At 48.3% G+C, this 18220-nt stretch overlaps 1 protein-coding gene across 6 annotated transcripts in view; it reads left to right on the top strand.

The window, feature by feature from the left end:
- Positions 1-5553, top strand: part of NCKAP1L (NCK associated protein 1 like) — a 103404-nt gene extending 97851 nt beyond the window's left edge. For all 6 annotated transcript variants that reach the window (XM_028721221.2, XM_028721225.2, XM_077923745.1 and 3 more), the window contains one exon: positions 4239-5553. In XM_028721221.2, the coding sequence (XP_028577054.2) occupies positions 4239-4364 (126 nt within the window). In that variant the 3' untranslated portion in view covers positions 4365-5553. The remainder of the gene's footprint in view (positions 1-4238) is intronic.
- The last annotated feature ends 12667 nt before the right edge of the window (positions 5554-18220 follow it).

Below are 18220 nucleotides of genomic sequence, written 5' to 3'. Positions count from 1 at the left end.
TAGGGACGATGCTGCCGCGGGTGGCTAGCGGTGCCCCTCCCCATGCATGCAGCAGGCTGCTAGGGAAGCTCACCGCACAGACGACTAGCCCTGCCCCGATACTGCTCCGGGTGCTGGGGCAGGTAGCTCCGCCCCTGCCTCTGAATTGCACTCATGAGAAAAAAGAGGGCCTCCTATGAGAATACTCATATATAATTTTTCAGTTCCAGCTCCATTAGAGTTCAAAGTAAGGCAGGTGTGTGTCCAGCAACAGAAGCTTCAAAGAGCACAGACTTGTTGGACAAGCAAACAAAGCCCGATGATGATCTAGAAACTATTATAAGGATCAGGGAGCATCAGCTAGCCCACTCTGTCCTATTTTCCCTCTCCCTCCTTCCTTTTCCCTTCTGAATTGTGTCCCTTACATTGTGAGCCAATGGGTACTAACAGCCTTGGTTTTTAATTTCTGCACAACACTTAAAGCTCTTTAGAAATGGCCCCAGAGTTCCCTCCTTTGGCTGGAGGTGGGTAGGAGCAAACCACCTGAATGCCCACCTGGCAATCCTTGGGTCCTGGATTGAAGGACCTGCAGCAGCTTCAAATCCTTGCATCTTTCCATATAGGAATCAACATGCAAATCTTTTTTGGTGTGTGTGTGTTCTTGCTCATTCTGCTTCATAGTCCTGCCCTGACAACACCTCAGTCCTCTCCTTCTCTACCTTTAAAATGGGATTAATTATCACTGAATGTTGCAAAAAAGAATAATAGCTTTATTTTTAAATGCTTCATGTAACAACAACAACAACAACAACAACAACAACAACAACAACAACAACAACAACAATTTATTATTTATACCCTGCCCATCTGGCTGGGCTTCCCCAGCCACTCTGGGGACATTGGTGCCTGTGCTTTTTTTCTGGTGGTATACAACAGTACACAGTACAGCACCTTTTTCTAGGAAGAAACTCTCTCTCTCTCTCTCTCTCTCTCTCTCTCTCTCTCTCTTTATGTATATATATTTGTGTGTGTGTGTGTGTGTGTGTTTGTCTCTTTGCCAGCTGTCAGGTTGGCTATTGAGCCTTCAGCTGCCACCGCCTCTCCTGTCCAGGTTTGCTGCCTGCCCTCGCATCCTTCCATCTTGCTGCTCAACTCCCCCCCTCCCCCCCCCGGATCTGCTGCTCACTTGTGTCTTAAGATGTTGGCCAATGTGGGACTGATGTTTCAATATTGGAAGGGGTTTGATTTACAGTAGCTGCAGCTCAGGCTCCAGGATCCGCTTCTGGGTGGGTTTCCTGTCCATACCCCCCACCCTCGCCCCCCACTTGCCCTCTCCTTCCGTGCCCTTTATTTTCCTGCTTTCCCCTGAGGTGTGTGTCTGTGTGTCCCCTTTCCCCTCACACCCTTCGCCTTAAAAAACAACTGCCACCCTGCTTTAAAAAGAAAATAATAATGTCCTGGCAGAAACAGCGGCTTCTCCATCTCACCCTTGCTCCTGGCTCCCCTGCTTTTTCTGCCCCCCTCAGGCTGGCTGGCTCTTCAGTGGCAAAGCGACAGCCAAGGGATGCCTAGGCTGAGCTCTCTTTTCACCTTGCACCTCTCTCATCGCCGTGCTTTGCTGCTTTGAGGGGTGGAAGATAAGTATTTTCTTGATTGAAGCTTATTTTGTCAGTCTGCAGGAAGTCGTCTGGATGCATAAATGGGGCCCCAGAAGCAGGAAAGTCAGACTGTCTTCTAGGCTGCCTGTGAGGAGCAGCTGCTTTGCAAAGAGGCAGCAGATCAGGGCTTGCCATGCTTCCAAGGCTGGCTAGAAACAGAGCTGTTTTGATAAAAGGACAAAATTAAACTGCGTTATAAGTAGGGTTTTAAAACGTCTTAAATGACACATAAATGAGGATGACACACACCCAAGATCTTAACACGCACAAGCAGAAATCATGATACCTACTCTGGATTTAGCCTCAGTGTTTGAAATATTTTTCTTTCATTATGGAGCCCCATGATTTCCACCTCTCTTGCTTATGTGCATGTGCAAAGTGTCTTCTGAGCCAGCCTTTCCTCCATAATGCTCACAACACATCCTGTTCTAACCATCTAGTTGGAACATTATAGCCTCCTTGGTGCAAACTTTCTGTTCCTTTTTCTTCTATATTTCCTTCTCTTTTGCACAACGCTCCAAACGACATTTTTAAGAAATAGATAAACAAGTCTGCTGCTCAGGAGGGGCAATGGAAAGGTGAAGGCTCTGGTTATATAGCGGAGACTGCAGAGAAGGACTATGCTGTAGGTAACCTATCTGGCATGCTCAGGTCTAGGTGAGGCACTGTATGCCTGGTAATACTCTCTTGGACACTGGAAGCCAGACTCCTCCAAGCGAGGCAAGGGGGCAAGCTGAGGCTGCAGCTGGATGAGGACCATGGTGGAGGTGAAGGAGCAGATCCAATATATGCCTTGCTAATTTGCCAACTGCCATGGCTCAAACAAGGGAGCCAAGCCATGTGGCATGGGTGGGGTGCAGTTTTGAAAGTGGCTGATAGATGTAGGACCCTCAAGATTTTGCGGAGAACAGGTGGGCACGTTCATTTTGCGAAGGCCAGTGGTGTTGGCTTTTTGTTGCAAACTGGCAGCACAGATGTAGTCCTTTGAAGGGGAGCCTCCAGGGAGGAGAGAGCCTAGTGGTTTCAGGCCAGGTGAAGAGATCCAATCTGTAGAAGCAAGAGGCCACACTCTGGTACCTGAAGCAGCGCAGGTGATGCATCTCCATTAGGAGCTCCCGTGGCAGCAGGAGATGGTTATTGATTCTTCTACTGATGGTAGGAGACGTCTCAGCTAGGGAGTGCCTGGATTCCCCGGAGGGATTGATATTCGCCAGGCGAACTGCTTTTGCGGCAAAGCAATTTAAATGCAAATGTTTCAATCTGGAGCTTGAGAACGAGCTGGCCAGCATGGCGTTCACTCTCTGTCCCAATTGGAGGGCTGGGATGGCTGCTCCTCTGACACTGGCTTAGGCAGAACCTTGCTGCCTTTTGGCTTGCTAGCAGGATGGGGGGGGGGGGATGTGGCTCTTGGCTGACAGCTGGGATGTGTTGGAAATGCAGGTCAGTGGTGTCCCAGCTTCTGACCTGTTCAAAGTGGGGGAAGTGATTCCACAGAGCACAGACCTGCTTGGCCTTTTTGTGAAAAGCTCCAGGGAAAACAGATCCCCCAACCTCCCATGGCAGGTGGATAGCTATTGCAATACATATCTGCCTGCCATGGAAGGTTTTGGCATCTGTTTTCCCTGGAGCTTTTCACAAAAAGGCCAGACAGGCCTCGATCAGGATGCCTTGAGGTGTGGAGTTAGATGATCTGACCTGTATGAGCACTTCTAGTTATCTGATACCTTCATTGCTTTATTCCCACATGCAAAGGGCTCTCTACGTGCCCTGATTTTCTGTTCTCCAGACCTGAGGTTTGACATTCTGTCCAAACTAAGAGCACCTTTTTTTGTAATATCAGTGAGAGGTGGGAATGTAAGCATTGTGTTATTTATTTGGAATTCAGAACCTGAGCATCCTGGGCTAAAGGCAGATCATATTATGGTGGTTTCCCCTCTCTCCAGAGTTGAAGGCAGGTTTGAAAGAGGACTTTCTGCTTGTGGTGTATATACACTCTTACCACTTTTCCCTCTGATAAACCAGTATTGTAATCTGTACAAGGAGAGAAGAAAGTGCGTCAGAAGAAACGTGTGGCACATCATGGGACGTGATGTCTCTCCCCACCCACTTTGCCTCTCTCAGAAACCTGTCTCCTTGGTGTCAAGCTGCAGTATGTCAGCCGGCCAGCCCCATTGGACCTGTGGAATTGTCATAGAAACAGATATCATAACACATCAAGACTGCAGAGTTTACCATAGTTTTTAGGACTGTTGAAAGTGGTTTGACACAGGTTTCATTTCCCTTTTGCTACCTTTTTTGCCCTGCTGTGTCAACTCTGAGGTGAAACAGGTTTTGATACCATGTTTTTAAAAACTGCCAAAACCTGTTCAGCAGACATGAAAGCAGGAAGAGTGTGCATATCACAAGCCCTCCTTTAAACTGCCTTCTCCTCTCTGGGGTGGGGTGGGGTGGTATCATTGGTGTCATTAGGCAACATCCAAAATATATTTGGGAGTACAGAATCTGGATATTTTCTGCACCCAGTATGCATCATGCCGTGGCCCTTAAGCGAGCTGGCAGGACGAGGTAACCACGTACACATTTTCCCTGCCTCTTTTTCAGCTTGTGGAGGAGTCGTCCTTCTTGACCACTGATATGCTGGAGACCTGCTTCCCTTACGTGCTGCTGCGCAATGCGTACCGAGAGATCTCCAGGAGCTCAGCCTTGAGCCGGCTTCCTACACATTGACAACCTTTTCCCTTCACAAGCTGCAGCTACCCACCACCACATAAATGCAGAACCACCTTAGAAAAGATCAGCAGGGTAGCAGAGGATAGTTAGAATTGGTGCTTCTCTTACGTGCCTTAAGTTACAATCTAATGGCAGTAGTGTTGAACTTCTAGATGTTTCTGCAAAAGAGCTGCTGGTGAGCTTGCTTTGGCTTAGATAATTGCTTGTTCACAAAGCTGAGCAGTGGGCAGCAACATGCTAATTTTGTATGCCACTTCCATGACAGTTGCCAGCCCCTGTCAGGCTGCTTATTAGCGCCAGAGATGCCACAGGCTCTGCCATTTGCGGCTTTCATGGTTTTATTAAAAATATGCCACATTTCATTTGCCAGTGTCGAGATCCCATTTAACCCAGGACTGCCCGTGCCATCACTATTGGCTTAGTAGTTGCCCCTGCAACGAAGCCTAAGTAAAGATATCTGCTCACATTCTTCCTATCTTCCTCTTGCTTCTGTCTTCCTCCTGTCAAAATTTAGATTGTAAGCTCCTTAGCAGCAGAAAAGCAACTTTAAAACATAAATTAAAGCTTACATTCTGCAAAGTGTCACAAACTTCAGTAGCTCTATGTCAATAAACAATAACAACAACTCCTCAAAAATGTCTTGAGACATACACATGCCAGAAATTTAAGCTGGCTTTCCGGCCATGCCTTCCTTATGAAAAATCCTGGGAATTGCAACTTTGTGAAAGCTGGAAAAGACTCTTCTTCTGCTGCGCACTTGCTTTTCATGGGGACCATTCAGTGGCAATGAGGTGAGATGGAGCCAAATAAGCAACCCCACCAGGGGAAGTATGGCTGATAGGTAAGGCCTGCGTTTTTGTGAGTAGCAGGGCTTACTCAGGTGCCATGCTGAGCCCTGCAGAGTGAGGCAAAAAGTGGCTGCACTCTCCTTATCGCTAGACCAGGTGGCAGCGGTGTGAGAGAGTTGTATAACTTAGAATCATTGAGCCTTTGAGTTGGAAGGGCCATTCCTCATCAAGTCCAGCCTGATTCTTTTGGGCAAAAATAAACTAATGGTCCTTTTGTATCTTTTTTCCTGAAATACCTTTATCATATATGACTTTATTTTTTGCTTTGGACATTTTCAGATATGAAAATGCATTTAAAGTCACTTGGTTTTAAGAAATAATAAATACTTTTAATGGAACCAATTTATCTCACTTGCTCTGTTTTCTCAGTGCTTCATTGTGCTTTACATGTAAACAGTTTATGACAAATCCCCTTTTAATGTTTTATTTGCACATTTAACAAGAAAAAGGGGGGAGCTAACAAAGGGGGGAAGTGAAGGGTGGGATTTGACTGAGCTTGTGTGCACAGAATGAGATTTGCTTGTGCAATGGGACTCACTCTCACCTTGAGAACACACAGGTGCTGATATTGTTAACAGCTTTTTTAAGACAAAGAAACAAGTACTTTTTTACAGAATGCATGATGAACTATGCAACTCATTTTGCTAACTATTTGTAACAACTACTAGCATATAATTTTTAAAACTTAGTATGTATGACTTACTGGCAGCTGAACACAAGGGCTGGGTTAGCTCAGTTGGTAGAGAATGAGACTCTTATTCTCAGAGTTGTGGGTTTGAACCCCACGTTTGGCAAAGGATTCCTGCATTGCAGGGGGTTGGACTAGATGACCCTCGTGGTCCCTTCCAACTCTACAGTTCTATGATTCTACATCCTCAGTGTTCGAATGTCACATGTGTCTGACGACCAGATGCTGAGTTAGGTGTGAACATCACCATTGTGTCTTTCTTGTGAACCTGCCTCCTCCAGCATCTGCCTGGCCTTTGGGGGAAGAGGAGGCCTAAACAGACTGTTGGTCCAACTCCAGATGTGCTTATGTTCAGACTGCTTCCTCTGAATCCTGAATCCCCAGAAGAGCAGTTGGAGCATGATATCACTACAAGTATGAACTAGAGCCGGAGCCCTTGACTGAAGAAGCAAAGAGGATATTTCTCAGTTCTTTTGGTCCATCTTAAGGAGTCCAGGTCTGCCCTGGGTGGCATCTCTTCCTCCTCATGCCAAGTAGCTGAGGAGGAGATTAGTTCCTTCCACAGGCATAGCAACCATATTGTTGTGCTCCAGAGGGGCCAGACAAGCTGTAAAACCTGAGTTGTAAACCTGCCTATTCCAGAGCTGACTCATTCCTGAGAAACTGCAGGCAGCCAAGCAGAGACAGACCTGGCACACGCAAAAGTGTCAGCAAGACCCTTCTTTGTGTAGAGTTGACTGGAGTCGGGGGGAGGGGGATCATCGGGAATCATCAGATGTAGAGGTGTGTGTCCACAGGAGTGCACCAGCCTCAGGATCCATGTCCAGCCTGGTGACTGCTCCTCTATGCATACTACATAGAACTAAGGGCTGAAGGCTGCAATCCTTTGCCCTCTTTTCTAGGAGAAAGCCCCTTTGGCCAGACCTTCCACTTTGAGCAGGCAGATACAGGATTCTACCGCAATCTCTTTAAAAAGAGGGTAGTTCCCCAGGGGCAAAACTACTTCCCCATCAATAAGGTTTGCAGCAACACAGTAAATAGCATCGTCTCCTAGGAGCAAATTAATGAGATGATATACCTGCCACAATTTGTGAGCTACAGTAGCAGGACGAGGGGTGGGGGACGGGACGGGCGCAAGCAAAGTGCCTCTGATGATGAACATTACACGCAGAGCCTTTTCTTGTATGTATTCATTTCCAGGCACTCAAGCAGAGCTTCCTATATTCTTTTGAAAGATGGCAAGCGGCACTTCCTGGCTGCCAGATACACCAAGATATCTTTATATTAGAAATGTTTTAGAAAGGAAATTTACAGTGAAGTCTCTGCCTGCGCTTGGACTTCCATGTTGCTTTTCACTTTGCTTTGATGCTGCCTGGTTTTGTTAAGAATCCTGCCCCCTGGCCAGAAAATAAAGGAATGGAACACAGTGAGAATAGCACATTGCACCTGCTTGCCGAGAGGGGAGTGCTGGTGGTTTTCTGGGAATGGGGCTGAATCCAGGCAATGAGCCTCTAGGCAGGGGTGCAGTCACTCCTGCTAGCGCCCTGTAGGGGTAAAGCACTCTGGGGTCACTTTAACTGCCATGGCTTCCCTTAAGGCTTCCTGAGAACCATAGTTCGTTAAGGGTGTTGGGAACCATAGCTTGGGCAGGTGGGTCACCTGATGAGGGTGCTGAAAGTTAACAAACTACAGTTCCCAGGATTCTTTGGAGGAAGCTTAAAGTGCCTTGAATGCATGGTGTGAATGTGGTCTGTATTAGCTCATGGCCCTTGGTACATATTAGGCTAGGATGTGACAGAGCTACTAGATTATTTTACAAGACAGGCTTTTTAATGGACTAAACTGACAGCTGCCTCAGGTGTTGAAAAACTAGGTTAGGCTGGTACAAATTAAACAAATGGCAAACTGGCAACCCCAGGGCCTGTGCAAATGAGCCGTTTCTTTCAAAGATTGGGTGCTTTGGATTCAGCTTGCATGAGAACCATGACCTCTGAACTCTTAAGTGATTTCTTTCCTCAATTACAGGGATATGGACAGTCATTACTCAGGCAGCATGCAGGTTGTTTAGTCGATTAGTCGTGTCCAACTCTTTGTGACCCTATGGACCAGAGCATGCCAGGCCTCCTGGAGTTTCATCAAATTCATGTTGGTCGCTTCTGTAACACTGTCCCACCATCTCGTCCTCTGTCGTCCCCTTCTCCTTGTGCCCTCCATCTTTCCCAACATCAGGGTCTTTTCCAGGGAGTCTTCTCTTCTCATGAGGTGGCCAAAGTATTGGATCCTCCGCTTCAGGATCTGTCCTTCCAGTGAGCACTCAGGGCTGATTTCCTTAAGAATGGATAGGTTTGATCTTCTTGCAGTCCATGGGACTCTCAAGAGTCTCTTCCAGAAACATAATTCAAAAGCATCAATTCTTTGGTGATCGGCCTTCTTTATGGTCCAGCTCTCACTTCCATGCATCACTACTGGGGAAACCATAGCTTTAACTAAACGGATCTTTGTCGACAAGGCAGCATGCATACCATACATTTAAACACATTTTCCCTCCTACACCCCAAATCCCAAGAACTGTAGGGCTTAGAATTGCTGCTCTGTGTGGGTGAACTATAGTTCCCAGGATTCTTTGGAAGGTATGTGCTTTAAATGTGTATTGTGTATGTAGCCTCAGGAAAGGCCTTCTCCACATGCACAGAGCCACTCTGCAAGACAGATGAGAAAATGTTTGGTGGGTTCTCAGACTTTTGTTGACTCTGTAATGCTTTTTGTTGGAGCCAAATACAGCTACAATGAGGAGCACCGTCTCACTCTCCTGTTTCCCAACCGGAGGCAAGAGAGATGTGTGACTGGAGAGGCGGCTGTGACAACAGTATGGACAGTCCACTTTATGAGGCCTGGTCAACCACCCACAGGGGACGTGGGTGGCGCTGTAGGTAAAAGCCTCAGCGCCTAGGGCTTGCCGATCGAAAGGTCGGCGGTTCGAATCCCCGCAGCGGGGTGTGCTCTCGCTGCTCGGTCCCAGCGCCTGCCAACCTAGCAGTTCGAAAGCACCCCCGGGTGCAAGTAGATAAATAGGGACCGCTTTCTAGCGGGAAGGTAAACGGCGTTTCCGTGTGCGGCTCTGGCTCGCCAGAGCAGCAATGTCACGCTGGCCACGTGACCCGGAAGTGTCTGTGGACAGCGCTGGCCCCCGGCCTCTTGAGTGAGATGGGCGCACAACCCCAGAGTCTGTCAAAATCTTTGTATCTCTTTGCCAGGCTCTCTCGCGGATCACTCCCGGTTCCCGGGGGGTTGCACTTCAACTCTCAAAATCAACTCTTATCCTCCAGCAAAATTACTTGTACTTTCCAATCGTGAAATTAATAACTTTTATCCAATAAGGAAAAGGATATTCTCTCGACCTTACTTATCTAGTCCTTGCTTTAAGTTGTTTACAAGTCGGGGAGACGGACTTCCTCTTTGCGCCTTCCCCGATCGTGCCAAATCCAAAAAGAAAATTTCCCCTTTTAAGTCCAATTTCCGTATTACTCACGGGTTGTTGCTTTTGATCCAAATGTTCAAAGGAAGAAGTCAGCGCTCTCCGTCCATGGCATGCGGCTTCACTCAGCAGGGGAAGCAGAAGACTCTCAGCACCGCACCGCTCCCCGTCCCCTGTTCCGTAGCCTTTAAAAAGGCTCCTTCACGAGTCGGGGGGCGCAAATGGTGCCCACCGAGTCACCACGTCCACAGGCTTCCACGCCCGTGGTTTTTAAGGGTCCCCGCGTCGCCGGCGTGGCAGGACCCGATCCCTGCTGAGCTGATTCCCTCCGGAGCTCAGAGGGAATCCGCCATTAGGCGATGGCGCTAACCCGGAAGTCCTTTACCTTTACCTTTAAAACCACCCACAGGGCCTCTCCTCAAAGGAGACCCTCTTGTCAAAAAAACATCAAAACTAGTTAGTGTCTCCTTGGCTCTGTTACTGCCTCGATGGTCTCTTCTGTTGCAATGGAAGCCATCCTCTTTCAACAAACATCACTCTCCCTGTCATATATATAAGACAAGAGACATTTCCCAACTGAAGCCATGAGCAGGAGCACACCTGATGGGATCGTTGGGGCAGGGACAAGGCCCACGGGAGAAGCATGAAGGATGGGCAGGCAGGGAAGGGCGTTCAAGAGTCTTGCATTGAGGGATCCAGGGGGTCATCCACTACCTATCCTAACCCTACCCGTGTAACCCTACTACTGAGGGCTTGTCCACACTTCTGCTTGTCCTGGGCCTGGAAAGCCTGGGGCTGAGGAGTTTTCCGCTTGTCCTGTGCTTTCCAGGCACAGGTCTGAATGGCTTTGCCCTTGCCCCGCCACGTTTCCCAGGAAAACCCAATTGCCATTTTTTTTTGATTGAGCACAGAAGAGCGGGTTTTCCTGGGTGAAAACTGCAGGGCAAAGTAGGTGTGGATGAACTCTATGCCAGAGAGTGGCTTAGGACTGTTTAGTTTTGGGGATGTTTCAGCCAGTTTCCAAAGAACCATGCATTTGCCATGTGCCAAATTAAATATTCAAAAGAGACACCTACAGAACTGGAGTGTTTGGCTTGAGGATGATCCACAGCCCCCAGCCCGTCATGCTCTGACTGGAAACCGCTGTGATCCAGACACAGGCAACCGATGCCAGGAACGATTGATGGCTTTAATTATTGTGTGTGTTTGTTTATCAGCCACCATCTGAGCTCAGAGGGGGTTGCATTCTGTCTTAGTATACATCCACATATAAATATCAGGGCTGTCTTTCGCATCCCGATTTCCAGAGACGTGCTTTGTGAGAAACACACTTTTTCAAAATGGGCAGAGACCGCAAAGCCCTCTGTGGCCAGTATTGAAATATCTTTGCCTGTTACGGTAAATGTCAGAAATCTGGGGAATGTTAACTTTTACCAATAGTATTTAACATTTTAGGAGGCCACTGATACTGTTGGAAAATTCTGACATTTACAATTCAGTCTCAAGGACAACCATCATCTCTAGGCTATTAACTGAAAAGCAGTTTCTAAGCTTTGTGACACACAATGATTTCTGACATTCAGAAACAATGATATTTAAGCTACAGTCCTATCCCGAGTTCCTGGGAGTAAGTCCCATTGAACTCAGTGGGATGTTTTTACGAGGCAAAAGTCAGCACAGCAATGAATGTAATTTTTACCTTTAGTCAGTAGACCAGTTCCTGCGCTCACTTCTCATCCTTATCCAGCCAAGCAAGAGGCATTTTTCGACACAGTCCAGCCAGGTGGAAATACTCCAGGAAGGTGTATCTGGGAAGGTTCCAAGGGCCAGAGAAAGAGGTATGGAGGGCCACAATTGGCCCTGCACCTCAGCTTCCCTGTCCCTGCTAATGGCCAACTCTCAAGGGGTACAGCTTGGGGATGGGGCTGAGGAGGGGATGTGGTGTGGGGAAGGTTCTGAAAAACTTGGAGGGCCACATAGAGCCTCTGGGCCTGAGGTTCCTAACCCCTGCTCTGAACCAATGCATTGCCTCACTCCCTCTTTGTTCCTTGCTCTGCCACAAAGCAGAGAGCATCATGGCTTTGCCCAGCACACACACTGCAGTCATTGGTAAGCAAAAGGTGTGGCTCCTCCTGGATAGAGACTCCTTGAAAAGTTGCCAAATGCCTGCCAAGAAATACGTTTCCCAGTCCTGCAGGGCTGGCTTTAGCTGTGTCTCCAGCAACAGCACCTTGAACAATGCCTCAGCTTTCCCTAGCTCTGACGAAGACAACAAGAAGACTGAGCAAGCGTTTGCAAAAGGAGAGCCCATGTTGCCTTACAAGGGCTGAAGCAGGGGCAAAACTAGTCATTTTCACCAGGGTCAAAGACCCTGTTTGGTACCCCCACGCGCATTTGCCTACACACACGCCAGGAGCCTCAATGGTGCCCCTCTGGAGGCTTCACCCGGGGCAACAAAACTGGCTAACGCCCCACCCCCCACCCCGGACTCTGGCTTAAGGCATATCAAAGAGGCTGATAAAATCCAGGCTGTCCACTGACTTCAACCCATGGATGGAAGGAAAGGGAGGGCAAGAAAGAAAAGCCAACTTTACTGACTGCCATGGCCCCCATTCTGCTCTCCAGGGCATTCCTGGCCTTCGCAAGGAACAGCGTGTTGTCACAAGCGTCCCAACACGTGCCAATGTTTCCTGGCCAAGGACCCTGTAAATCACAGCCCCACAGACAGGTTGCAACACAGAGACTGTGACCTTATTTCTCTCCTTGAAAAGTGAATGAGTCATTGTGGATAATGTGTCAGCTGAGCCGTGACAAGGTGGCTTCAGTGCTCCAGCTCCTCTCGTGAGGGAGTGCTGCTAAAGATGCATCTCTGGAGAACAGCTGTCATCTGTGCCATTTGCCCCAGAACAGTCCACTCCTTGTGTCAAGAGTGGGAAACGTTTTTTCTGCACATGTCCTCCTTGGCAACTTCTGGAGGGGGTCAGAGGCAAAAGTGGGTGGGGTAGCAGGTGTGACTTTATACCACAGGCTACGCTCCAGCCATGCAAAAGGCAGAGGTATACATTGGAACATAAGAAGCTGCCTTATGCTGAATCAGACCTCTTGTTCCATCTATCAAAGCAGGGTCTACAGTGACTGGCAGTGGCCCTCCAGGGTTTCAGACAGGTAGTTTTCTGGAGATGTGTGCGCATGCGCATGCGTAAATGCACTTGGGTGTGTGCCTGGGTGAAATGAAGCCTGGAAGAAAGCGGTCAAGCTGGTGTAGAGCCAAGGGCTCTCCTGCTCCACCATCTCCCAGGACCAGAAGAGGATTGAATGGGCAGGTGTAGCCTCTGCCTACTTTGGTGCAGCTCAGGTGCAGGAGATACATAAGCTAAGCTCGGGGGTGGGCCCTCTCTGCTGTGGCAACTGCCTCATCAGGTGTGCACCTAGGAGTAGCTGAGTGATGTAGGGATGATAGACTTGTCTTTTCCTAACACTTCCTGTAAGTGCTCCTTTGACAATACAGTGTTAATTCCTCTTGCTGGACATTCCTTCCCTGGTAGCGCCATGAGAAAAGGTAAGTGTGGATAAGCCCTTAGATATGCCCTGTGTCCTCCAGTGCCATCCAATGTATCTTAATGCTTCCTAGTGGAAGAACCATTAAGGCTGGGATTCTGCACACCGAATTTACCTGGGATAAGTCCCATTGAATGCGGAGGGACCCTACTTCCAGGTAAACATGCCATGGATCAGGGCAAACAGAAGAGATAAGAGATTCCACCCCTCACTGATATTACAAAAAAGGTGCTCTTAGTTTGGATGGATCATGTCAAACCTCAGGTCTGGTTGCTTTGAGAATCTGGAATGGTGAGTTGCAGCTTCTCAATTCCTTGCGATAGGTAGGAAACAGAAAACCCTTGCACATGTGGATAAAGCTCATGCTTACGAAACTGATTCCTCAATGATGGCTGACAGCAGCACAAAGACAGGTAAAAGGACATGGTGTGAAGCAGACAGGATACAGTGGTATATAAAGTACAGGAGTAACCTGTACTTCACAAAGAGCATAAGCAGGAGACAAGCCCCTGCCCTCCATCAAAACAGAGATGAGACACAGGAGGGAGAAACACGGTTAATAAGGGATGGATGTGAATGGGTGCAGTTACTCTAGGAAGGGTTAACCTCCCGTCAAGGAGCAGACACAGCTACATTTGTGAAGTTTGCTGTATAAAAGCAAATAGGGTCCAACTGTGTGCCGTTATGGTCACACCCACACACCCTACATCTAAAGTTCATGGCTTCACCCCAAGGTGCTATCTCTGCCCATTTCTGAGGCCACCTGCAAATGCTGGGATGAAGAAGTGCTATGACTGATTCCTCGCTCTTTGCTTCTTTCTAAGTCCTATACAAACAGGGATTATCTGGGGCATTGTTGGCTGCTGGAGGATGGAGATCGTTCCATCACACACCCTGGCATTTGTGTGCCAATATGCAGAAGCTTAATCAGACACAAAGCAGCCTTGGAAGCAGCTGGTAAGCAGCTGGAAGGTTGGGCTCCTGCATTGTCCTGAGCCAGATGGGATTTTCTGACATGCAAATGGCACATTTCATGCTACCAGGCTCCCTCAGGAGCATCTGTGCCTCCGTTGGCAAAACACAAGCAGCAGAGCGAAAACACCTGGAATGGGAGGTGGGTAGAAGTGCTCCAGTATCAGCATGATGAATGTGTGCCGACTCAAGCCAAGGGAACTCAGAAGCTAGTGAAAATGCACATGGCTACTGCTTTGGAACTCTTAATTGGCAAGAACGATTTCAAGCCCCCTTCCTGAAAATTCCCCTCTTGATTTCACAGGGTGGGGCAGAAGAGAGGAAAAGGGCAAATCTCACAAAGGCCAAGGGCAGTGGTGCAAGAAGAGAGGAGTGGGGAATTGGCAACAATTTCATCTGCCCCAGCTTCATCCATGGCTGATAATGCTTGTCTCCACATCATGGAAGGCATCATCACCTGCAGAGCAAGCTTCCACTGAAGGCAGTGGAGCAAGCCAGCTTGCTTTTTTGTCTTGGTCAGTTGGCAACCTCACATGTTGGCACTATCAGTGCTGAGCCTGTAACTCCACTCCTTGGAATTTACCCATTTTGCATCATCCTTCTGTGGCCACACAGAAAGAGAACCATTAACCCCAATAGAAGACACTGTTATTCTTCTTCCATATTTTTTGCATTGTTACAACCCCTGCAGAGTCTACCTAGTAGTAAGCTGTACTGCAGGGTTAGGGAACCGCTTTGAGTCTAAGGGCCACATTACCTTCTGGGCAACCTTCTGGGAGTCACCTGTGAGCAGCATGTGAAGCCAGAGGCAAAAGGAGGCACAGGAATGGCTGCAAATGTTGCATTTGCACACTAGACTAGTTCCCAGAAATACTCAAATGTGTTTCCCCATCCACATCTTGCCTGCTTGCCCTACACAGGGGAGGGAGAGGAGCTGTTGCTGGACTACATTGCAGGCAATCCCTGGCCCTGGTAGTTGGCCACGCTGGCTGGGGAAGATGGGAGCTGGAGTTCAGCAACATCTGGAGAACTACAGGTTCCACACTCCTGCCCTTGAGAGCATTTGGCTCTTGAGCTAAAATGTTTCCCCATTGGGGCAAATAGCATCACCTGGTATCAGGCAGCTTGCTAAATCCCAACGTTCCTTGGAGATGAGCTGGGTGCTTCTGACACTGAGCCATGGAGCCTTTCACCCACTGTTGAATCCAAGGGACCTCAGAGACCCTCTCTATTGGGAATGACTGCACAGAGCCAGAAATTGACCCAACTCCCCAAACTGATTCTCCACCAGTTGGGATGCCATTTTATTGCATGACAAGGTGATCTGACAATATAAATTATATATTTCAACAAACAAACAGGAGGCAAGATTAGTTTGTGCAGAAGTGATGCACATAAATTTCTCATCTTGCAGCATGGCTGTCAAATACTGCATTTGGGGACAAAATCACAGTGATGGGGAGCGTGCGGAGGGGGGAGGTGTAGTTTAAAACCCACCAACTAGACCTGACTCTTGGTAGCCCAGCCATCACTGCCAAGGATCCAGCAGGGGGTGCACTCTGTCCCTACATGAAAAGCCCATGGGATGTGCGGCACCCGCCAGGTGCCCTTGCATTAGACAAGCTGTCCTTCTGCACATGCATACCACCTGTCACAATGACAGGCGTTTGGCAACAGATGTCCTTCCTTTCCTGCTGTCCACCCTCCTCGCTCATGTGTTTAAAAGGAAAAGATGGGCTCTGCTGAAAGATTTACAGCCAGTCATGGTCTACTGATTCATCGCTTCCCTACTGGGTCTTCTGGTGGGCGTTCTGTCCCCCTGACAGAAGGAGTGCAGGGCATGAAGAACCATTGCTTTTGGAATGGCAATTTGTTGCCATTTGAAGCATGTTCACACCGTGGATGTGTCTGCAATGGAAGAAAAGCTGACCCTCCCCCACCAAGCCCCTGTATGTGGGCAGAATTTAAGCTGCAGGGGTGTTGGGAAATGTGTCTTGCTCAGAGGTATCTGCAATGGAATGTTGACAGTGCCGTATGAGCGAGGGAAGTGAGAGGCCATTTTGGATGGGAGAGTAGAAAAAGCAACCCTGGGAGCAGGAAGAAGTGCTCTTGACAGAACGTAGGGGGCAGAAGTAGAGTTGGGAAGACAGGCAAGGATGCTGAGAAGGCCGAGGAATAAGAGCTAAGGGACAGGAAACTCATTGGCAGGAAGAGCTAAAGGGTGGAAGACAGAATAAGCAGAGGCCTGAGAAGCAGGGACCTGAGCCAAGTGCAGGCAGAGAAGGAAGAGGGCTGAAGGGGATTGACAAATGAAGGAACCAATGAGAAAGGAGCTCAGGAAACAACAGGGGGTGGGTGGAGCCTGATATAAGGCCCAGAGTCCGGAAGTGGTGTGGGTAGCCAAGATGGTGCATTCCAGATGCTTTGGACTCCAACTTCCATCATCCCTGACTGTTGGCCCTGATGACTGGGGTTGATGGGAGTTGGACTCCAAACAGCTGGTGGGCACCACATTGACCACTCCTGTGTTCTGCTGGTAAGAAGCAAGAGGTTAAGAAAGGAACCTGTATCAAAAGCAAAGCAAGGCCAATGTGGGGTTGAGGTGAAGGGTTTCTTCAAACTGCAACACTTTCAGCAGCTTGTCCTACACATTGGTATCATATTCAGACATCTATTTCATACAGCCAGGATGACTTCTTCTTCTACAAAATGAACTGGTGCTCTGTGTAGAAGAGATTTGTCTCTGAGCATTCCCTTTGCATGCTGAATTGCCACAGCCCCAGTACCTCTCAGCTTAGGGTGCAGCTCTGTGAACTGAACCTGAAAAACCAACCGTGTTTGAAGAGAGGAAAATGTCAGCCTCCTCAAGTGGAACACACTCTGGCCTGCCCTCTGCTGCCCTTTGCCCTCGCCTTGCTTGCTTTCCGTTGGACGCTGCTGAAGTGAGCGTCAATGCCAGTGGGTGAGGGGAGCGCTTTTCTTTGAGGCCTTCCTGATTTCATTTTCCTCACGTTGCACACTCCAAGATTCCAGGAGGTTGACAGGGCGATGTATATAAATATGCGCACCTCCTCCTCAAAACTCAGCAAATGACTCATTGCCAGAGACCAACCAGGGGCACATGGCAAAATGTTAACTTGCCACTTCAAAGTCAAACTTGCAGCCTCCCTCCCTTATATTTCTCATGGAGCAGAACGAGTTTGATGCCTTCTGCCACACCACAGAACTGCTGTACCACTGTCTTGACAGCACCATCCGACAGTGACCTTTCCACCTGACAACGAGGAGATAAATAAGCATTTTCCTGAATACAGGAGCCTTTATGCAACCCACATCACGCCATTCTTCAGTAGGTTTGCCAGGGCTGGTTCCAGGCTTGAGGGGCTCCTCTTGTGGGCCTCCTCCTCCTCCACCACCACCACCACCGCCACCAGCACCACCAGCAGCAGCAGCAGCAGGAGGGAACAGGGGCAGCAGCAATGCCTGGACCAGGCAGCTCAGTCCAGGTGCCATGTTAATTTCCCACATGCAGCCATGGGGGATGTTAGACTTTTATGTGGTGGTGTTGGAAATACAATGGGACACCTAAGTATGGACCTCCTGTGTAACATGTAGTTTGGCCATCAGTCACTACAACTTGTTTTTGTGGAAGACTAAATTGTTGGTGGCTACAAGTCTTGGCAGCCAGAAGAGGAATATTTTTTTGTGGTGAAATTTACTTAGGAGTACCAAATGCTAGGAACTGGAAACAGGGGTGAACTTTACACCCTTCTGAAGAAAGTGGCTCTGGCCACCATTGGAAGACAGAATACAGAGCTGGATCAACTTTTCATGAAGTCTGATGTCCCAGTTCTTAAAAAGTAATGGATGTGAATGGGAGGTTTTTTGTACTGCAGCAAGAGGAAGATTCCTGAGCAAGTTGCACTGTGGATTTCATAGTTTGGAACCTGTGAACCAGTCACAATGTGTTCAGAAGCCTCCAGGTGACGGTAATAGCACTTGATAAATGATTACAGGCATCTGTGCAGGACCATCTTCAGAAGTAACAGCCCCAAGCACTATATAAGGCAATTTTCTGAGCACCACCATTGCTTGTTCCTTCACCCTCCAATACTACTTACTTTCTTTTCATGGAGAAAAGTTGGCTCAGGTTAATTTTGGGTGTACAAATAAAACAAGCTAAGGCAGGGCTGGAAGTGAGGTTGCTGGATCAGAACACAGACCTATCATTCTCAAACTGTTAAGGTTTAGTCATCACAAACGTATTACCCTCCGACATTACTCTCCAGATTGCAATTTGTTCTTAGATTCT

The sequence above is a fragment of the Podarcis muralis genome, chromosome 2 (assembly GCF_964188315.1).
Source record: "Podarcis muralis chromosome 2, rPodMur119.hap1.1, whole genome shotgun sequence".
Lineage (NCBI taxonomy): Eukaryota > Metazoa > Chordata > Lepidosauria > Squamata > Lacertidae > Podarcis > Podarcis muralis.
This window is presented reverse-complemented; position numbering and strand designations above follow the sequence as displayed.